At 43.8% G+C, this 22,965-nt stretch overlaps 1 protein-coding gene across 10 annotated transcripts in view; it reads left to right on the top strand.

Annotated features, from left to right (window-relative positions):
• AKAP13 (A-kinase anchoring protein 13) overlaps positions 1 to 22,965 on the top strand; it is a 312,448-nt gene that overhangs the window by 64,151 nt on the left and 225,332 nt on the right. For 7 of the 10 annotated variants that reach the window (XM_043489654.1, XM_043489656.1, XM_043489652.1 and 4 more), the window contains exon 1: positions 10,613 to 10,715. The exons of 2 other annotated variants lie outside the window; for them this stretch is intronic. In XM_043489654.1, the coding sequence (XP_043345589.1) occupies positions 10,628 to 10,715 (88 nt within the window). In that variant the 5' untranslated portion in view covers positions 10,613 to 10,627. Of the gene's footprint in view, positions 1 to 5,053; positions 5,103 to 10,612; positions 10,716 to 22,965 lie in introns of those variants that run through there. One more of the 10 variants, XM_043489649.1, reaches the window with a different exon arrangement.

The following is a 22,965-nucleotide window of genomic DNA, read 5'->3' as shown; positions in this document are numbered from 1 at the left end:
AGGGTTTTTAAGCAACTATCATTACTATACTCAGTTATGTACAGGGAGATCTACTTGTAATGAAAAACTATGAAATCTCAAAACCAAAATAGAATGTATGAAGAAAACCTGTCTGAAATAAAAACTTTACAAGATAAATCTAATGGAAGAGGGTAGACAAAAGAATCACTGAACTTTTAGATCAGCAAGAAGAATCTGAAGAACAGAGAGACGAAAGATTGGAACAGAAATGAACAGCACCACTGAGCCCCGTGGGGCAGTTTTTCAAGGGTCTGTAATGTGCGTGCAGCCGAAGTTCCAGAAGAAGAGAAGGAGAATGGGACGAAGAATTATTTGAGGGAATATGGATACCAGTATTTAGTGAATTAACCAGAAATCATTACTGTTTGGCATTGTTTATGAGAAGAAAGGGAAAAGGGATGGTGGCCATAGAGCCCAGGAAGGATTGAGGCGGTCTCGCCCTCCTTTCTCCCAAATGTCGGGTCTTACCTCAGCTGACTGATTCTTCCCTGGGGTGTGTGTTTTTGGGCCTTTCAGGTCTACACTGCCAGGAGATCAGGAGGTTAAGTTGCAGCCAAAACTGAATTGCACGGAGTGGGAGAATGGAGTGGTTTTTGAAGCGTGCGAGGGCTGCTTTCTCGGGGAGGTCTGCAGTGAACACTGGCTCCTTTTGTGTCTGCACTTTGCCTTTCTTCGTGGTTTTCCTTTCCTGCTGCCCTCTTGTTTCTGAGAAGAGAGCCTGATGCACGTGAGCTGGACTGGCGACTCAAAGGCAGTGAGTCCTGTTGAGACCCCAGTCAGCTTTGGCAGAGTCCAGCCACCAGGGAGACCTTTGTCGGGCCTTTGCTTTCCTCTCCTAGATGCCGTTGCTCATGGCAGGGCTTGCAGTTATTTGGTAGTGAGTGAGTCAGTGTTAATGTGCCTTGATTGAAATGTGGAAGCCACAGTCCTGTAATTCTGACCTTAACCTTTAAAAAAAAAAGAAAAAAAGCCTGCTAGCATGCTCACATCCAGGTAGTGTGCACTGGTGAGACCCTGCTGATTGTTACAAGTTGGAAATACTGCCCCAAGCCCTTGTCCCCACTCCTCCCCGCTCTGCCTGCGTTTGGAAATCACGCTCCCTCGAAGCTGGCCACCGCCGACTTACCTCCCTGTGACCACCAGCCGAAGGGGTCAAGTCTGGCATGAGGGCTGGGTGCCTCTGCTAGGCTTTATCAGACTAGTGACTTCCTTGGCCATAAATTTTCCAACCTCGGCCTCTCTGTCCCTCTAGTTCCCGTGTCCATCCATGTGAGTGCACCAGTATGTGTCCTATATAGGCGTTAGAAATTTGGGGAGATAGTGTGGTCTAAGGATTAAAAAGGAGTTTTGGAGTCAGACTGACCCCAGAGTCTACCAGTTTTGGGCAGGATGTCTTTAGATAAGTTCCTTGAACCCTGACGTCCATTTTCTTGTAGAATAGGGATAATACCTATCGAAGCTTAAAATAATCTGTATATGATAATTCAATTAATTCAATTTATTTGATTTAAATAAGATAATATGGTAATAGGCTTCTTGGTTTCATCATAGCTGTTAGGTCATCTCTAATTTTGTACATTTTTGTGTAATTCTGTTTTAAGTAATTAATTTTACAGGAGGACTCTAAAACCGATAGTTTTTCTCATTCTTACCTATCTTTACAGAGAGCTGACTGATGTTCAGAGGTACAATTGGGTTGCCCAAGAATATGCAGTGATTTTGGAGCCCAAGAAAATAAAGCCTGTCAATGTTTCCATTGTTTCCCCATCTATTTGCCATGAAGTGGTGGGACCAGGTGCCATGATCTTTCGTTTTTGGATGTCGAGTTTTTAAAACAGCTTTTTCACTCTCCTCTTTCACCTTCATCAAAAGGCTGTTGAGTTCTTAGCTTTCTGCCATAAAGATGGTGTCATCTGCATATCTGAGGTTATTGATACTTTTCCCTTAATTCCAGTTTGTGCTTCATCCAGCCCAGCGTTCTGCATGATGTACCCTGCATAGAAGTTAAATGAGCGGGGTAACAATATACAGCCTTGTTGTACTCCTTTCCCAATTTGGAACCAGTTCATTGTTCCATGTCTGGTTCCAGCTGTTGCTTCTTAACCTGCATACAGGTTTCTCAGCAGATAGGTAAGGTGGCCTGGTATTCCCATCTCTTGAAGAATCTTCCAGAGTTTGTTGTGGTCCATACAGCCAAAGACTTTGGCATAGTCAATAAAACAGAAGTAGATGTACTCTGCTACCATTCAGATATAGATTAAGTACGAACCTCTTTGCTTTCAACCCAAGGGCACTGTGACTGTTAAGCAGCATGTATTAAATAACACAGCAGATGTGTTTTAATAACCATGCATGTAAACTTTGGCCAGGACACCTTCGATCCTAAACAGAAAGTCTCAGAATATTAGCCTGGGGATTATAGTTTGTTGTATAGGGGAATAAACTGATGCCTAGAGAGATTAAGTGGTTTGTATAAGGCTTTTCTAAATTCTTACTTAGCTTACAGATTTTTAAATGTAGCTTTTCCCTGTTCAAAATAATTTCTCTCCCGCCTCTCTGCCTTTGATGTTATAACTAATGAAGTCAGTGTGCCCTAATCAATTTTTTGGAGATACTTGTCTTCCTGAGTTGTAGGAGTTCTTTATATATTCTGAATACATGTCCTTTGCCAGATATGTTTTCCAAAGAACAGAAGTTACTGATTTTGTTAGCAGTTACTGCGTGTTTTTGTTTTTTTTTTTTTCCCTCTCTAGTTAACATGTTTTGTGTTCTGTATAAGAAATCTTTGCCAAACTGAAGGTCACAAGCGTTTTCTCATGTGTTTCCTGTGAGAAATTCTCTTTTAGATTTAGGTTTGTGGTCTGTTGGAGTTAACTTCTACAGCTGATGTGAGGTAAGTGTTGACATTCATTGTTTGCTTTTGGATACCCACTTGTTTCAGCACCATTTGTTGGAAAAAACCCATTTTTTCCTTCCCAGATTACCTTGACCCATTTATGTGTGGGTCTTTTTCTGGGGTATCCTGTTCCATTGGTCTTTATCTCTCTCCTTAGACCAGTACTACCCTGCGTTAGTTAAGATAGCTTGATAGCTCTGTGGTTAAGTCTTGAGGATGGTAGTGTAAACCCTCCAACTTTGTTCATTTCAAAATTCATATGGATATTATAGATCATTTGCATTTTCAGGTGCATTTTCAAATCATCTTGCTGATTTCTGTAATGAATACTGCTTTTTATTGTTTTATTGGAAATACATTAAATCTGTAGCTCAATTTGGGGAGAGTTGGCATTGAACTATGATGTGTGTATGTTGGTTTTTTTTTATGTTTTAAAATATCTTATGTATTTTCTAAAAGCATATTTTAAATTACAACATTTTGTTGAATTTATAGTTAGTATTTCATGGTTTTGGTACAATTATAGATGTTTGAAGTTTCAACTTCCAGTTGTCTGTTGTAGCATGTAGAAATACAATGGATTTTTGCTGATGAGGTAACGTCATTTTTCTATTTTATTTTGTCAATGTGGTGAATTTGCAAAAGCTAAACCAACATTGTATCCCAGGATAAACCCAGTTGGGTCATTGTGTATTGTCCTTTTTCATGTTTCTGGGTTTGAATTAGTAACATTTTCTTAAGGGGTTTTGTGTCCATGTTGATGAGAGGTTTGGCTTGTATGTTTTTTCTTATAGTGGCTTTGTCTGGTATTAGTATCAGGGTAATATAAGTAAAGGAAGTTAGAAAATCCCCACACACCCCTCCATTTTTTGATATTGATGTCTTTTTTTTTTTTTGCTGATCTTTTTGGTACGTGTCACTGATGCCATCCGGGCCAGTTTTCTTTGTGATACATCTTAGCTAAGAATTCAAGTTCTGTAATAGAAATGGGGTGATTCTGGTAGATGTGCTGCTCACAGTAGTTTTAATTTTCCTGTTCCCTGATGACTAATGATATTGAGCATATTTTCATGTGCCTCCTAGCCATTCATGCATCTTCTTTAGTGAAAAAGAGCCATTTTTAGTTGGGCTCTTAACATTGAGTTGGAAGAGTTCCTTAGAAATCCTGGATGTGAGTACTTTGTCAGATACATGATTTGTGGATATTGTCTTTGGCCTCTCAGAGGTAAAGCTATGAATCTTAGTCAAATATAAAATGAACATGTGTTGAAGATTTTATCTAATTCATTTATTAATGAGGTATCCAGCAAGATGTTAAATGTGATATGTGATTGCACATATCTGGTAATTTTTTATTGTATGTTACACATTCTGGGTGATACGTTTAGAGACTGCTCTGTTTTTTATCTTCTTCTTAAAAGTGTTAACTTGTTCTGGCAGGCAGCTAATTGAATTGGACTTAAACTCCTAGTTTAATTTGATATCTGCTCAGTTCTTTCAGCCTCACAGATTTGCTTTTTGCTGGAAATCTTGAGACTCAGTATATGTACAATTCAGGGGTCTGCCAAGGATTTGGGGAAAGCTTATATGCAGATTTTAAGAATGCAGCTTTCTGCTTTAGTTCTGTCTACTGTCTTAAGGGATCTGGGAAGTAACCATAGTTGAAAAAAAAGCAAAGTAAAAGTGAATCTTTGACTCAGTGCTTTTCTTTCTTCAGCTTTCTGTCTGCTTTTATCTCTTTTCCGTGCCTTGAAATGGTAGCTTTTTGTATTTTAGTCAGTTACAAGTGCTTATCCAGGAGAACATCTTCCCTGGTGCCTTAGCAGTAATGAATCCGGCTGCAGTGCAGGAGATGCAGAGACGAGGGTCCGATCCCTGGGTCAGGAAGATCCCCTGGAGGAGGAAATGGCAACCTGCTCCGGTCTTTTTGCTTGGAGAATTCCACGGACAGAGGAGCCTGGAGGGCTACAGTTCATGGAGTTGCAAAGAGTCAGACTTTGTGAGCTACTAACAGGTTCTCTTCCACTTTTGTGAGAGGAAGTGAGCAAGGGGAGGTTTTTGAGAAGGGAGGTGATGTAGAAAGGACTTTGGTAGCTTAGATACGGGGGTTGTAAGGTGAGGTTGCAGAGTCAGACCCTGAGGCCGCCGAACATGTACACACGCAGGCACAGTGATCTAATACAGGGTAATCGGCTTTTATTTTTTTGTCGACTTTTTAAAGACACTTTTTTGGTCATCTGCAGTTAACTTTCCATAGTATATGTCTTCTAATGAGGGACTGGAAGCCTAACTCAAGACTTAGGATTTTTTGAAAGTGAAATAAATAGGTTGATTTGCTCTGCAAGATTTAAAAAATGTTTTCCTTGCTTCCTGTCTGTTTTTTGACCTGACTCCTTGAAGGGCAGAGCTTGTCTTCATAAGTGCGGCTGATGCTGGCCCTGAGTGGGGTGTTTCGTTGTGTTTGTTAAAGCTCCAGGCCTCAGACTGTTAGCCCATAAGGAGTGTCTCCTTGGAGATTCCATAACTGAGCTTTTAGATTCCCCAGCCCTTTGGTATTCTTTTTTTTCTCTTGGACTGGGTGGGGAGGTATTCTGTGGGTGGCTGCATTCTTGACTTGCTCCTTGCTCTGACCTGGGATAGCCATCAAGGTCTGTAATGGAAGGGCGCAGAGCATGTCTCTGGTCTGTCTGTTTTGCTTTTAAATGCTTTGTTTTAATTTTCTGTTCACTTGAGTAGCAGACGTTAAGACTGCTAATCAGCTGTATGCAAAGCCAGTGTGTGCCAGGTATGCATGGGAAAGGATGGGATGGTTCTTACTCGTACTTACGGTTTGTAAAATTCAATGTCGTACCAGCAGAAACGACTCTTTGCTCTGACTGCAGTTTTGAATGGGAAAGACGCATGTTGATTCTCTTGAAGCCTGGGCGTTGGTTTTGAAGCTTGATTATTTGCTTTATCAGAGTTTTGTCTCATTTCAGGGAAAACATTCTCAGGAGTTCCTGTTGCTTACGTAACAGCAGCTGAATACTGGGGGCCAGCAGATTTTAGCTGGCGGATGTTAGCCTGTGTTTGTGTAAAAGGAGTTTGTCTATTCCCGGCCGATTCTCAAGCTTGTAAACATTTCCATTTGGAGGTGGGTAGGAACATGTTGGTCTGTTGAGTTGCATTACTTGTTGGGTAATTGCGAAGCTGACTTTTCCTGTAGGCCATTACCTACTACTGTGGGAAAACAGAATAAGGCAGGTCTATAAAGTAGTCGGAAATGGTTGAGTTTTGGGGGAGATGAAACAGATGAATTAGTCTACAGAGAAGTGCTGAACAAGTATGTCTTTGCCTTCTTCCTCTCCCATCAGTCTTTTATTGGTGAGGCACTGCTTCTACCACCAAGCATTTTCCATTTAAATTCTTCTCATCCTCACGGGGTTTAGTTCCCAGCTCACAAAATCACCTTTCTGCCTCCTTGCTTGTAGACCTAAGGTACCCAGTATTTCTAATCGTGAAATTACGAAGTGTTAAAGAGACATGGATCTCTTTACTTGTGAAATGGATTAATGTGAGAATTTGTAGGTGCTTGAAGCAGAGCTGGGAAACTCTTTTTTAAGTGCCAGTAAAGATGATGGTGATGGTAGTTAGCTCTGGTTAGTTGTTAAGCTGTAGGGTGTCAGGAACGTAGAATTTACGGGGTTTGCCTTTTGGGTGAACCGACAAGAACACCCACTGAGGAATGAAGTGGGAGAGCTGTGTGCGGTACCTGTCGGTGAGGTAGACACACTGGGTGCTTTCTGATGAGCTTGAATTCTGCAGGCCAGCGCGTGCTTCTTACCACCGATGTTATTTCCAGCATATACTTCAGAGAGAGAGAATGGGCGAGGAAGGAGTATTTTTCTTTTAAAATGCCCTTGGTTGAATTTCAGAAGTGGATTTCAGATGCCAGGAAGCAGCTTGTAACAAGAGGATGAGGTCAGTTGGTATAATTGGAGCTGGTTGATAATCCCTTTACTCTCTTCTCTGAACATTTAGTGTTTCTATTTCTGTAGAAACACACGAGCTAGAAAATGACTAGGTCTCTCCATAGATATGTCGTGTGTCAAACTGGAGGGAGACGCACAGGACGAGGGGGATGAGGGTCAGAGCCCAGAGTCGGCCTTCAGCCTTCACCCATGCTGAGCCTGTAGTAGGTGCTGAGGCCATTGGGTTCTGTTTAAAAGCCTCTGAAGATTATTTTAGAAATGCCGTCTTCAGTGTGATTGTACCAGCACTTGGGCAGGGGAACAGAGGGAAAAAAAGAGGAACCAGGAGTACATTTTTAAAACTCTGAAAAAAAAAAAATTGACCTATGAGCTTCTACTTCAAGGGGCAGGGGCTGAGACCGCTGGCTTGCGGTTTTCACCATCTTACTTCCTGCTCTGCCACAGAGTCAGCTGTTCCTGGGCCCAAGTTTGCTGGTTGAAATCACCCTTTGCGTTTTATTCAAGTCACTTAGAGGGAGAGGCAGCCCCATCGGAGGTTTTAACTCTGAGCTTCCAAACAGGTGGTTAGTGGAGCGGCCTCCATGTCGCAGAGGTTGCTGTTGCTGCAAGTACGGGGTCAGGGCCGGCTTTGCATCGGCTTCCACCGTGCACGGCTCTCTTGGTGGTTGTCCGGAGCCGGGTGCGCGCTGGGATCGTGCCCGTGAAGGACGGAGTGGAGAGAGAGCACCTACTCTGTCACTGCCTTACCGAAGCGCTGCCCACGTTTGCCTGACCTCAGCGCCCCCCGGGGGCCCTCTGACTCTGGTCAGACCAGTCCTTGCATTCCTCAGGGGGCGGGGGTGTTTAAGGTGTCGCCTCTTCTCTGCCCCCCGGGGTCCTTGCAGCAACGTGGCCGCTGAGTCTTCCGGAGCAGTCAGAGTCCTTGGCCGTCGGCTCACCATGACTGATCCAGCACCGAGCCCACTGTTGCTGCAGTGGGGTGTGGCCCCCGGGGCCTGTTTAATTTATGCGGAGAGTCGGAGAGTCAGAAAGTCAGAGATCTCAGAGCTCTTGGGCGAGTTTATTTGGACTATGTATGGTTTGTTGTCCTGTCTGCAGCCCCTTGTCAGGAGTACACGCTCACATGCCTGTTGAACTGAACTGTTGCCTCCCGGAGCCTTGCCCACCCCTTCTGTCTGGCGCCCTTTACGTCTGTCTGCGGCATCCCTTCCGCATCAGGGTGGCTTCTGGATAGGCTGGGCCCTGGGAGACACCTGCTCACCAAGCCCACCTCACACCCACGGAACAAAACCTGCAAAGCCGCGGTTTTACTTTTGGGACAGTACGCCAGGCGGTCTTTAATCTTTTCCTCTACATTAGTTTACCTTTTGGTTGTAAAGGTTTTCAGGAAAAGCAGCCAAGTGAAGCATCGATGATGATCAGATTACTAGCACTTGGGCCGTTCTGTGATAATGCTGACTGTGACACACACACACACTCTCTGTATGACTGTATGACTGACTGTGACACACACACACACACACACACACACACTCACTCTGTATTCTGATATGTAAAGGAAAGGGTGCTGTGTAGTAGAGCTTGACTTTTCTCTGGCTGTTTTAAGTATGTGACGTTTCACAGTGCCTAGCAGTACTGTCTTTTTGTACATTAGCTAGAAGCAGCAATTCACTGTTATGCATTTCTGTTATGCGCCACTTGCCTCCACACATAGCTAGAAATGCTAAATGTTTTAAAGCAACAATTTTCTTTTTTAACTTAGTTGAAGTGGGGAAATGAATTTTCCATTTCCTATTGTGTAAGTTATTAATATATGTGATCCTGTAAGAGTTTCCTTGTAAGAGGAATTCAGAAAACTCGAGATTCAGGGAATAATCTCGGAAGTTCCTCTTAGTTCTGTTATTTCTAATTTGAGAACAAGTGTGATATCACCTAAATTTAGCCGGGCAGTTAACCTTTTAATAGTTTGTTGAAGAACTGCCTTTTGAATCATTAGCTTTAAAACCGTTTTCAGTGAACTGATCAAGTGAGGAGAATTTGTAGAGCACATTGTCGTTGATTTTCAGTTCAGCCGAGATCGCCTCTTACGGATTCTTTACCTTTGTGTTGTCAAACACCTGTGTTTGTTTTGTGACGCTGTGTGTCCGAATTGAAAGTGAGTTGGCTGTATTAACATCCGAACAGAATTAGACACGACTCCTTTAAAGCACCATTTTCAAAACGCAGAGGCACTTCCTCCTCTCCTGTGGCCCCCGCGAGTGCAGTGTTACACTCGCCTTGAGCGTGACTTGGGGACAGATCGCTGAGAGAGACCTTGCCATAGAGTGACAGGGCCGGCATTGTTATGTCAGAACACAGGTACGTGTTGGTCTTCAAGTAGCTGAATTCTCTGTTGAAACTGCTGATCAAGTTATCACAGGTTCTACAGCATGTTGCGGTTCCATATGGCTTCCAGATTGTTAGAAGCAGGGGTGATAATTTTCATGTGCTTTTAATTGACTGGCCCTAGTTGTCTCCACCTAAACTTAAGTTTATCAGTAATTTAAAAAAATTACTCTCTGCTCACTGTATGATATAAAAACAAAATGACTCCCCAAGGGATATTTTATGAATAGAAATTCTCCTTTAAAAATGAAAGTCTTCACGTAAGTTAATAGAGTGATTTTTTTTTTTTAAAACCTACTAGTGGGCTGCTGAAAAGTATTGGAGTTTCTTTGACTCTGTAAAATTTTCATTTAATTATGTAACACACAAATTTCTTTTACTTGAAGTCTTTATTGTTCAAAAACCTTCCCTCCCATTTTGAGATGGTTTAAAAAAAAAAAAAACTCTTGTGTTTTCAAATACCATTATTCTCCAATACCATCATTTGAAGACCTACTACTGGAGAATCATAATATTGAAGGCAGTTATTTATCCTCAACATATGAGAACCATTTTAACAATTTAAAACCTAACGTTGACATCCTTAGCATCTGCTTCTGATACACTCTTCTGCCTGCCCCTTCTGGGAATGATGCGATAGTGCTTTTGGCACGCAACGTGACCAAGAAGGTGGGCTGCGGGTCACTGTGGAATGATTTCTAACCAACTAGCAACTCCAGACCTTGGGATTTTATTTGTCCAGGTGAGGTTGTACAGCTCAGTAATGTCTGCATTTGTGTGCGCGCCCACTTGCCTAGATTTAGTCTTTCCAAGTAGTTTGTAACTGGATTGCTTGCTTTTTGGATGATACAGGTTGGGGAGGATGAAGGAAGTAGAAAGGCTTGAACTTGGCAGTCTCTTGACAGGATGTCTCTTTTAGCCCCTGCTGAGGTTAATTTACATAAAAGCCAGCTCTGTGTGTGTGGAGTTTTCTAAATTTAAAGTTTGTTCTTATTTCCATAGTGATAGGATTGTCAGCCCTGCCTGAATTTACGGTCTTGCTCTCCTCTGTCTGGACGTCCTGGCAGCTCCCGGTTCCGTTTCCTTTGGGTAACAGGGTACAGCTGGTGGCTGAATTCTCACCTGTGGAATAGCCCTTTGGAGCTCTCTCCTCCGTGTAGGTCTCTGCAAAGCAGCAGAAACCATTTTTGCAGGAAACCACAGGCCTGTGTTAAACACCAAGGGAGAATTGAAATAACATGTGTGAGTGTTCCTCTTCCCGAAGGTACCAATCACCGTGCGGGCGCTGCCTCGGTGTGGTGCAGGGCCGCCTTCTGCCCTCCCCTTGGCTTTGAGGTTCTTGTTTAGTTAGCTGATGCTGACTCCCCGCTTCTCTGGTCTCTATTGCCTCTCCGGCCAACTGAGCAAGTTGAACCAGGCTGGATTTCATAATGAGCTAGTAGGTAAGCCTTCTGGGACTTTCAGATATTTTGGGGAAGATTGATTTTTGTTTTTACACGCTGTGGCCCCTTGGCCATCAGATGGTATGGGGAAGCTCATTCATTTCTGTCTCTAATGGTCATGTCAGTCAGGTGTCTCTTTAGTATTTACTGGGAGCCCAGTACTCTGCCAGAGGCTGTCAGGAGCCGTGGTGGTGTGGAGGAGGAGTGCTCCAGACAAAATCTGCTGTGTGGCAGGCCAGCATAAAGAAGCCAAGGGAAAAAGGCAGGCACGGAATAAAGGGGGAAAATACCAGTGTGTAACTTACTGCTGACTGTGGATTAGCCTATCAGCAGTAATCAGCAGGGTGGAGGGCATTATCTTGAGCCAGAGGAGTGAGCACTGGGCGGAGGGTGGTGCATGCAGATGGTGTGTGGGAGCTGGAGGGCCGCGGTGGGTGGGGGGAGAGGAGGAGAGGAGCGCTCAGTAAGGAGCCGCAGACAGTGCGCTGAACAGTATTTGGAGAAGTCAGGGTGGGCCTCTGGGGGAGCTGGATGGCCTCTCAGAGGTCACTGGAGATGAAGGGCATACTTAATAGAGTGCTTTGTCTGTTGGGGTTCCCATTTCTCTCATCAGTACCCTTCATTTAGAATTAGGGGTCAGCACGGCAATTAGGATGGTTCAAGAGAAGTACTCCTTGAACGTGATGTGAGATTAATCCTGAGAGGGCTCAAGACGACATGCCAGGCAGTAAGGATAGGAACGTAATTTATTAAGTATTTCCTCATTGCTTAGTATCGTATAAACATTTTACATACATCTTTTATTCTTAGGTTTCCCCATTTTACACATGAGACTAAAGCTTGGCAGTTAAATAGCTTGTTGGAGGCAGTGCAGCCAGAAATACAAGAGTTATACAGCTCAAATCCAACTCTGTATCCTTCTCTGAATTGTGTTGCCTTTTTCATTTTTATTCTTGGAGTATTCTAGTTGTGTTTGTTGTTCAGTCGCCGCATCGGGTCCAACTCTTCAGGACCCCATGGACTGCAGCACACCAGGCTCCCCTGTCCCTCACCATCTCTTGGAGTTTGCCCAAGTTCATGTCCAGTGAATCGGTGATGCCATCCAACCATCATATCCTCTGTCGCCCCCTTCTCCTCTGTCTTCAGTCTTTTCCAGCATCAGGGTCTTTTCCGTTGAGTCACCTATTCGCATCAGGACAAAAGTATACAGTATTCTAGTAGAGGCTGCTAAAGAATCCTTAAATGCTAGAAGGTTGTCTTCCCAATCTAGATGGGTGCTTTTCAGCCATCTGTTTCTTTAATATCTTCATTATTCATCCAAGTGGCTTATAATAGAAAGATGGGGAAAAATAAATATGATGCTGAATTTTTTGCAGAGGAAGTGTTCCGAGCTTATAACCTCCCCCTTGACAGCTGCCCGTCCCATGCGGCCCTTGTGTGTGTGTGGATGCAGCATCTGGGCCTGATCCCTCGGGTTCAAGGCTCCCCCTTTAGAAAAACTAACATGGGTTAAGTGTGTTCCCCAGACTGTGATCACTTCTTGTTTTTAAGCTTTTCTCTCCCTTTCTTCGTAGCTCAGTGATAAAGAACCTGCCTGCCAATGCAGGAGACTCAGGAGATCCCTGGATCAGGAAGATCCCCTGGAGAAGGGAATGGCAACCCACTCCAGTGTTCTTGCCTGGAAAATTATGTGGACAGAGGAGCCTGAGGGGCTACAGTCCATGAGGTCGCAAAGAGTCGGACACAACTGAGCATGCATGCAATGCTCCTTTTTATGAGGCCTGGCAGATCTTAGCACTGTTGCCTGGAACTTCCTAAAGAGGAGAGACTGGTGCCCCCAGAGAACCTTCCAGGAGGTAAGAGATGTCTTACCACTGTGTAGGCAGAGGAAGCTGCAGAATGAAAGCAGCATTTTAGGAAGGCTGAGTCAGAGGTGCACATGGAGCATGGAGAGATTTTCTCAAGGTGATAAGGCCCTGGCACTCAGGTTTACAAGCAGAGGCAGGTCGACTGGCGGTGCTTCCTGCCTGGGGAAGGAGGTGATGTGGGCTGCTTCTGGGACCCCTTCTAATTACAGAGTTCATGGCTCACAGGGTTTGGCTCGGTTTTGGGGTGAGGATCTCAGGGCCCCTGGACATTGGTTGGAAAGCCAGCCTTTGCCTGCTGCACCTCGGGGAGGCCACCGTGGGGTCCTAGCCTGACCTTCCTGGTTGTAACCCACAGCGGATACTTGGACTCTCAGGGTTTGAATTTAGGCTACAGGAGATTACCTTCCAGTGGTACTTTTTATGAATCTTTGAACCTGAGTTGTGAACAGATATTTGAGCTGAGCTTAAAAAATACAGAAGACAAAGCCAAACCCAGAAAATGATGATAATAAAAAAGATTTGTTGATGCCCGTGTCATCGTACGGCCATCATTTCTTTGGGTTAGCACTGTGTCGCAGCGGTTTGTGTATTTTCTTTTGTCTTCCTTCCTCGGCAACTTGGAGGCATGTGAATTTATGCAAGTGTCTCTCCTGACTTCTTCCATCACCTCCTGCTTGCTCTTCTCATTCTTCTGCATAGTTGTTAAGAACTAACTGCTCTTGTCTTTGGCTATGCTGCTTTGTTTTCTTTCTTTTCTGAACTACACATCTCCTGCTGTGTCTACTTGGTTAAACCTTCCCTCAGATTGGCCTTCTACAGTAAGCTATGTTTGGGCTCCACCTTCTAGAGGGTTTATAGCTCCTTCCTGATCCTTGTAAAATTTTTATTGCACTTATACTGTACTATAAATTAAGTATTTAAATGTATGTGTCACTTGTGATACTGGTAGGGGCCATGTGTTGTGGTTCCCTGTCATGGATCACAGCTTTGTCATGGTGAAGGGGCTTGTGTAACTCAGTGAAGCGATCAGTCATGCTGTGCGGGGCCACCCAAGACAGACAGGTCATAGTGAAGAGTTCTGACAAAACATGGTCTGCTGGAGGAGGTATTATTGGCCAGTCAGTCTAGTATTCTTGCCATGAGAACCCCATGGACTGTATGAAAAGGCAAGAAGATACGATACGGGAAGGTGAGCCCCCTGGGCTGGAAGGTGTCCAGTAGGCTACTTGGGAATTCCAACTGAACTATTTAAAACCCTAAAAGATGATGCTGTTAAAGTGCTGCATGAGTATGCCAGCAAATTTGGAAAACTCAGCTGTGGCCACAGGACTGGAGAAGGTCACTTTTCATTCCAGTCTCAAAGAAGGGCAATACCAAAGAATGTTCACGCTACCATACAGTTGTGCTCATTTCACATACTAGTGAGGCTATGTTCAAAATCCTTCAAGCTAGACTTCAGAAGTATGTGAACCGAGAACTTCCAGATACACAAGCTCGGTTTTGAAGAGGCAGAGGAACCAGAGATCAAATTGCCAACATTTGTTGGATCATGGAGAAAGAAAGGGAGTTTCAAATAAACATCTACTTCTGCTTCATTGATTATGTTAAAGTATTTGACTGTGTGGATCACAACTAACTGTGGAAAATTCTTAAAGAGATGAGAATACCAGACCCCCTTACCTGTCTTCCTGAACATCCTGTATGCAGAACAAGAAGCAACAATGGACTGGTTCACAGTTAGGAAAGAGTACAGTAAGGCTGTGTATTGTCACCCTGCTTATTTAACTTCTGTGCAGAGTACATCGTGTGAAATACCGAGCTAGGTGAATCACAAACTGGAGTCAAGATTGCTGGGGAGAGATATTAACAACCTCAGATATGCAGGTGATATCAGTCTAGTGGCAGAAAGTGAAGAGGAACTAAAGAGCCTCTTGATGAAAGTGAAAGAGGGTAGTGAAAAAGCTGGCTTAAAACTCAGCATTCAGAAAACGAAGATCATGGCATCTGGTCCCATCATTTCATGGCAAACAGATGGGGAAACAATGGAAACAGTGATAGACTTTATTTTCTTGGGCTCCAAAATCACTGTAGACAGTGACAGCAGCCATGAAATTAAATGATGCTTGCTCCTTGGAAGGAAAGCTATGACAAACCTAGACAGTGTATTAAAAAGTAGAGACATCACTTTGCTGACCAAAGTCCATATAGTCAACGCTATGGTTTTTCCACTAGCCATGTATGGATGTGACAGTTGGACCATAAAGAAGGCTGAATACTGAAGAACTGATGCTTTTGAATTGTGCTAGAGAAGACTCTTGAGAGTCCCTTGGACAGCAAAGAGATCAAACCAGTCAATCCTAAAAGAAATTAGCCCTGCCTGATAGCTCAGTTGGTAAAGAATTTGCCTGCAGTGCAGGAGACCCTGGTTCAATTTCTGGGTCAGAAAGATCTGCTGCAGAAGGGATAGGCTACCCGCTCCAGTATTCCTGGGCTTCCCTTGTGGCTCAGTTGGTAAAGAATCTGCCTGCATTGCAGGAGACCTGGGTTAGATCCCTGGGTTGGGAAGATCTCCTGGAGAAGGGAAGGGCTACCTACTTCAGTATTCTGATCTGGAGAATTCCATGGACTCTATAGTCCATAGGGGTTGCAAAGGGTCGGACAGGACTGAGCAACTTTCACTTTCACTTTATTCATTGAAAAGACTGATGCTGAAGCTTGAATGCTTCATGCGAAGAGCCAACTCATTGGAAAAGACTCTGATCCTGGTAAAGAGTGAAGGCAAAAGGAGAAGAGGGTGGCAGCGGATGAGATGGTTAGATAGTGTCACTAACTCAGTGGACATGAATTTGAGCTAACCTTGGGAGATAGTGGGGGAAGAGGAGCCTGACATGCTGCAGTCCGTGGGGTCAGAAAGAGTTGGACACGACTTAGCAAGTGAATGGCAACAAAATTTTATTTGTCCCTAAAGCTCAGCATCTGGTTGTCCATGGACTATTTTAAGGGCTCAGTAATATGAGATTATCTGCCATTATTAAGTCTTTACGTGCCAGGCAGATATTATAAACATATATAAAGAAAATGTGGCACACACTAAAGACTATGGTGTGCTCACCCATATGAATTTTAGAGCATGTTCTAAGATGAGTGTCAGAAAGTCAGAGTTTTAAAATTAAATTTAATTTCTTTAATTATTTTAATTAATTGATAAACTATTGTGGCAAAGCTCTGATTTGTTTTATTCCACGATAATGACTTTGATTGTGTGTGATGTTTGCCATAAATTCCGGGTCATCCTGCCTACTAGGTAATCCAGCACTGATAAAAGAATCAATCAAATGAGTGAATGCGGCTGTTGGTGTTTCGTTGTTGGGTTTTGTCTCAGTTTGCTGTATCCCTTTGTTTTCCTGTGAGTATTGTCCTCTGTTAGATCCGTGTCCTGACAACCTCTCCTAGGCACCCCCTTCCCCTCCCGCCCCCTTTCTGACTGGTGCTTCGCTTTTTTCTTGGTGTGTAGTAAGCACTGTGTCATGAGAGGGTGGGATAGGGCAAGGTTCACTGTGCCGTGAGAATCAGACACCTGATCCAAGTCTCAACACTGTTGTTTCCAAAAGTGTGGGCTGTGATTTCAAAGGAAAAACATCTCAGGGTTTGGTTTTTTGATTTGGACTCTGATGGTGGAAGTAGGCAGGGAGGGGCTGGGCAAGAATTGGCATTATCTGACAATGCGCCAACAGATGCTCATGTGCCATGAGGTTTGAGCATCACTGCTTAAAGCTCACTGCTCAGTTAATCCGTGAGTGCATCTTTAAACAGAAGAACTTGGACATTTGCGAGGCTTCCGTAAGATTTCCTCAGTTTCTTATTCAGCAGATATACTTGGTATGTTTAGTACTTTTTCTTTTTGTAGAACTTGACATCCTCACCAGGAAAAGCCTATCTACCCCTTGTACTGTGCTTCTTTTTCTGTTGTTCAGAATTCCTGGCTCCTACCCTCAGCCAGTGCATGACATGTTTATAGCCAGCAGCCCAAACTCCTTAGGAATGAAGGAAAGAGTCTTTTGAATCTTGTTGTTTTCCTTGAGGAAGACCTGAATGTTGACCGTTCTGCAAGAATCCAGAGTATGCATTGTCATTTCCATGTTAACCCCCACCCAGATGTTTGTGGGTTTTGAAGGATTTATTGTAGCCCAGTCGTAGCTGGGTCCCTGGCCATGGAAATTCATTTGAAGCACACTTTTCCATGGAAATACCCTGCAGGTAGAAACGCTCTATTTATGCTTGGCTGCATCCCAAACAGCTGTCCTTCCCTTAACGAGACTGGAGTGGTTGTGTTTAGGGGGGCAGTTTACACATCTTTTTTGTGGATTTAGACGCTTCCCTGTTGTGAATGACAAAAACCATGCGGAGTTTGTCAGGCTTGGGCAGCTGGTCCTTAGGAAAAGAGAGTTTGCAGTATAATTACCTGCTATGGCGTTGGGGGCGCCTGTGGCTTGCTTGCCTCCCCTCCTTGAACATTTCACTTCAACAGTAGCCCCTGTTAAAGGCTTCTTCAGTGTAGAGTGTGACTGTAACTGAAGAATACTGAGTTTGGTTTATGTTTACAGACATACGGGTGCAGACACTCAGGTTTTATTTGCTTTGCTTTTTATCAGCTCTGGGGACCTCTAGTAAAGCCGGTAGATTTATTCAGTTTGACATTGAGGGGAAAAAACAGGTCTTTTTACTCCTTTCTAGGTCCCTTGTAACAGGGGACTTATGCCTTTACTTTATTGAGACATGCTTTTTTTTTTAGATGGAAAATACCTTTTAGACATATAAAACTGTTGAATGAGGACATAATGTTTCTTTGGATTATTGAGAGGTGTTTTTTTTAGCTTTTGACCAGGAGTTGGCATTCTGGGATCCACTGGCTGAATCTAGCCTTCTGCCTCTTTTAGTAAATAAAGTTTTATTGGAACATGGCTACGCCAGTCATACATATGGCAGCAGAAACCCTGTGACCTGCAGAGCATACAATACTTACTGTTTGACTTTTTACAAAAATGTTTGCTGACACCTGTTAAGGATTCCAACTTTTATTTAGGAGTGTATTTTCCGGGGCGCGGGGGGTACCTGGTTAGGATTTTGCATTTGTTTGCTCAGTCCCATCGGCTGTTGGAAGTGCCTGCTGTCCTGTCTGTCCCGCAAACTAGTCAAACAGGCTTATTGTGATCCTGTATAGTGACTGAGCTTCTGCACAGTCACTTTTCAGGTAGAGCAAGGTGCAAAACATTCCAGAACTTCTGCTGCTGTAAACTTTGTCAGCACTGCACGCCCAGAGCCTGGTATATTCTGATGATGGTCTGTGCTCTGCATCCTATGAGGAAAAGGCTGATGCTAGTTTATGTTAAAGTACAGGAACGGATTGTTGCAATAGTCTTTGCTTCTCTAATCAGCAGCACCCTGGGACTTTTTTTCCCCTTTTTCTCTTTTATATTTTTAATTGGAGGATAATTGCTTTTTATTGTGTTGATTTCTCCTGTACATCAGCATGAATCAGCCATAGGTATACATATGTCCCCGCCCTCTTGAACCTCCCTCCCACCCTTCTAGATTGTCACAGAGCATGATTTGAGCTCCGCCATCAAAGTGGGAGAAAATAATTGCAAATGAAACAATTGACAGAGGATTAATCTCTGGAATATATAAGCAGCTTATGCAGCTCAACAGCAGAAAAACTTAATAGCCCATTCAAAAAATGGGCAGAAGACCTAAACAGACATTTCTCCAAAGAAGACATATAGATGGCCAATAATACATGAAAAGATCTCAAGGTTGCTAATTATTCAGTTCAGTCGTTCACTCTTGTCCGACTCTCTGCAACCCCATGGACTGCAGCACACCAGGCCTCTGTGTCCATCACCAACTCCTGGAGTTTACCCAAACTCATGTCCATCGTGTCAGTGATGCCATCCAACCATCTCATCCTCTGTCGTCCCCTGCTCCTCCCAACTTCAGTCTTTCCCAGCATCAGGGTCTTTTCCAAAGAATCAGTTCTTTGCATGAGGTGGCCAAAGTATTGAAGTTTCAGCTTCAGCATCAGTCCTCCCAGTGAATATTCAGCAATGATTTCCTTTAGGATTGACTGGTTGGATCTCCTTGCAGTTCAAGGCAGCTCATTATTAGAGAAATGCGAATTGAAATTACAATGAGGTATCACCTCACACCAGTCAGAAAGCCCTTCACCAAAAAATCTACAAATAATAAATGATGGAGAGGGTTTGGAGAAAAGGGAACCCTTTTGTGCTGTTGGTGGGAATGTCAGTTGATTACAGCCGTTATGAACAGTGTGGAGATTCCTTAAGAAACTAGGAATAAAACTGCCTGCCTGCAATGTGGGCAATGCAGGAGACCTGGGCTCGATGCCTGGGTTGGGAATATCCCCTGGAGGAGGGCATAGTAGCCCCACTCCTGTATTCTTGCCTGGAAAATCCCATGGACAGAGGAGCCTGGCAGGCTGCAGCCCATAGAGTTGCAAAGAGTTGGACACGACTGAGCACGCGCACAGTGATAGGACGTGGAAGCAACCTAGATGTCCATCCTGAGACTTCGTGCATGTGGGTGTTGTGGTAGGGTGTGTAGATTTATGTAATTGACACAGTTGCATTAAAATTGGGTGAGACTGTTTTGACATAAAGTGAATATGTTCCATTTATACAACAGCCAACTGTTTGGTTTTTCTTGGAGCGTTTTGAAATAAAACTCAAAATGTGGGAAGAATAAATATACTTACTGCACTTGTTATTACTAATATTTCACACACACCCAAGTTTATGACTTTCCCAGAACTGTAACAGGTTACTATGGAGTGGCAGAGTTGGTAGACATAGCTAACATCATATCATGTAAATCTTTGCATTTTGATAGTTCTTTTTCTTCATGGTCTCTTTCAAATGGCGTGCAGCCTTTACTGGCCCCACAGTGTCAGGCGCATGTTGTGCTTGTGAAGTCACTCACTAGTCTGTTATCGGAGACAGAAGGATTTTCTCTTAAAATTCCTTGATGAAATGGTTGGGTAGACATGGTGCTTTTGTTTAATTTTCCTCTTGATACAAAGTCTGTTGATGAAGCAAAGACTCAGTGGTCTCCAGATTGGTCTTGGGGAATAGGTTGGTTTTCAAGTGCATTTGCTCTTGACTGAGACGATTACCTTCCTGTAATACATAGGCTCCTTTTTTTAGAACACAGTTCTCAAGTCAATTAAGTCTGTTTAAATGTGTGAAATAAGTTGACGCACTGTACATAGCAAGTGTTTGATGGTTTAGCATCAGAACTCTTAAATTCTCGATTTTAGGACCAGTTTGAGGGTCTTTCATCTATTGTATTACTTGCTTTCTTACTCTCTTTCCCTATGGGGGTAAAAGTCACCTCAGGAGGCCTTCCCTCAGCCCCATATTTAAAACTGTATCCTCCTCATTACCTGTTCCCTCTTTGATGCTTTCCTGTAGCACTCACTACTGCTCTATCTCTGTTAATCCTCAGATAAGCTCTGTCTGTACTCTGAATGCCTGGGTGCCCAGCACACTGTGGATGCCCAGTGATGGCTGAATTAATGAAATCGAGGAGAGTCTGTACTGTTTGTAGAATGAGGGCTACAGGCAGGCAGGGCAGGTCGGTTGGTGACATCAGACTGGGCTTGAATTCTAGGTTCATCCACCTCTTATGTTGATATTAAATAATCATTGAAAGGAAACACCCCCCTCCCCAACCAGTGAGATGGGGGAAAATAGTGTTTTTTAAAAGGGGATTAAAAATGATGTTGGAGGGACTTCCCTGGTGGTCCAGTGGTTAAGACTTCACCTTCCATCGCAGGGGTGTTGTGGGTTCGATCCTTGGTCGGGGAGCTTAAATCCCACATGCTCGTGACCAAAAAACCAGAACATGAAACAGAAGAAAAATTGTAACAATTTCAATAAAAACTTTAAAAGTGGTCCGCGTTAAAAAAAAAAATGACATTGGCTATAAAGCTCTGTGAATGTTAGTCCTTGCTTTCCCCTGGTTTGTCAGCATTGAAGCCTAAAGGCAGTCTGAATTTAGCAATCCGATGCTTCTAGGGTCATTACCTTGATGACTTCTGACAGGTTTATTCTTCCAGCAGCCTGGGTTGCCAGCACAACAATGAACTGTCCCTTTGACCAGTGTGGGTGCACAGACAGTTTGTCAGCCCTCTTTAATCCTCATATCAGAATAACTTGTATGGGTTCTGGCTTTGAAAAGTTTAGGCGAGTCCACGATTCCAGACAGTTCAGAGGGCATCACCAGACCTTTCGCCCAGATGCAGCGGGCGCATCCGAGAAGTTTGTTTGTGTTCCTTGTACACACAGTCATTCTAGGTCTTCTGGCAAATCAAGAAACATCAGAAGGCTGGTAGGTCACTAGCTGGTCTCCATAGATTTCTTCAAACCTTGCAGGTCTGGTCACAAGGTGTTAATTCTTGTTTTGGTTTCCACTGATGTTTCTTCTGTTGGGATGGTCAGGAATACTTCATAAGTCAGTTAAAGCAAATGGGTTTGGTTCGTGCATTTATAGATTGTTTCAGTCTTTTGTCCCAGGCAAGTCTGAACAGGACCTAGAAAGCTGATTAAAAGACTAGTGAGCACGGTGCTTAATTTTAAGTTAAATGGATATTTAGTGCATTGAGAAAGTACTCTGTCTTCAATCTTTCTTTTCTCTCTCTATCTCCCTTTTTAAAAATCATCTGTGCTTGCTTTTTGAATCTGTTGGTTAGAAGAACAAAGGTTTTCTGAAAGAGTTGACTATTGCTCCATTTCTCAAGTTTGGTTTTCAGTGTGGATTTTTGTAGGTGATTTTTGCACCTTAAGGGAACAGAATCATTAAATGAAGGCTGGCAGGAAGGAAAGAGTGCCCTAAGCCAAGTGTGTGTGTGTGTGTGTGTGTGTGTGTATTGGGCGGGTGGGGGTGTGGACTAGAGGACAGACAAGCCTTGTGTGTGTGTGTGTTTGGCGGGTCTGTTATTGTGTGTGTGTGGTGGGGGTGTGGACTAGAGGGCAATCGGGGCCGGCAGGGCAGGTGGTCAGCCCCTGTGGTGTGTGTGTGTGTGTGTGTGTGTGTTGGGTGGGTCTGTTAGTGTGTGTGTGTGTGTGTGTGTGTGTGGTGGGGGTGTGGGCTAGGGGGCGTGGGCTAGAGGGTGATGGGGCCGGCAGGGCAGGTGGTCAGCCCCTGTGGTGTGTGTGTGTTGGGTGGGTCTGTTAGTGTGTGTGTGTGTGTGTGGTGGGGGTGTGGGCTAGGGGGCGTGGGCTAGAGGGCGATCGGGGCCGGCAGGGCAGGTGGTCAGCCCCTGTGGGGCCACCTGGCTGTGGGCACGTCTTGCAGCAGAGTGAGTGAAACCCATGGCCTGCTGCTGGTTGCAGATGATCGTGTGTGGGAGTCCGGTTATAGATTTATCTTTTTCCCCAGAGGTGTGTGTTAACTGTTTTTGGGGTGAGCTTTTGACTTCCCTGGTGGCTCAGGCAGTAAAGCGTCTGTCTACAATGCGGAAGACCTGGGTTCGATCCCTGGGTTGGGAAGATTCCCTGGAGAAGGAAACGGCAACCCACTCCATTACTCTTGCCCAGAAAATCCTGTGGACAGAGGAGCTTGGTGCAGGCAACTGTCCATGGGGTTGCAGAGTCAGGCACGACTGAGCAACTTCACTTTCACTGTGATCCTCAGACACACAACCTGACTAAACTGGCCGATTTGTAAAGAAGTTTTAATGCTGAGAGGATTCTGTTAATTTGAGTGTGTGCATTGCTTTTTATTCTAAAATTTGGTCTTTGATTTCTAATTTATGCTGTTGGCATTTCAGTTGTCAGGTTTTTATGATCTGGTGTGGCATCTTGCCAAGTATGGGATTTTATCTTTTTCTTTTTGCTCCTTGAATGCTGTTCCTGTAGGTTTTTTTTTTTTTTAATACTGCTAGATCGTAATTGATCAGGTCCCCTATTATGAGCAAGACACTCAAAATCTGTTAGAATGAAATTACTTGGGTCTTCTCTGATTCTTATGAAGATGGGATTAGCTTATTCTGAGACTTGTTTATTTAACAAAAGATTTGCCCATCTCAAGTAATTTTGGACTATGATAATTTTAGCTTAGATGAAATCCTGGTCAAATCACCAAGGTGAGCTTTTAAGAACATGCTGTTCTTAATATTCACAAATGTATTATATAATGTTGTAAGTCTTCTTTAAAGTTCTTCCTAAGATTTTTGTGAGAATTCATTTAGATCAGGTAATGACAGGGAATCCAGCCACTGATTTTCAGGAGACCAACAGCTTCTAGTTGATGGAGGCCACCTGTGGCCCCCCTCCTCTGAGAGGAAGAGCTGTCTCCTGGTCTCC

The sequence above is a fragment of the Cervus canadensis genome, chromosome 17 (genome assembly GCF_019320065.1).
Source record: "Cervus canadensis isolate Bull #8, Minnesota chromosome 17, ASM1932006v1, whole genome shotgun sequence".
Classification (NCBI taxonomy): Eukaryota; Metazoa; Chordata; class Mammalia; order Artiodactyla; family Cervidae; genus Cervus; species Cervus canadensis.
Note: the sequence above shows the minus strand (reverse complement) of the source record. Positions and strands in the feature narration are given on the sequence as shown.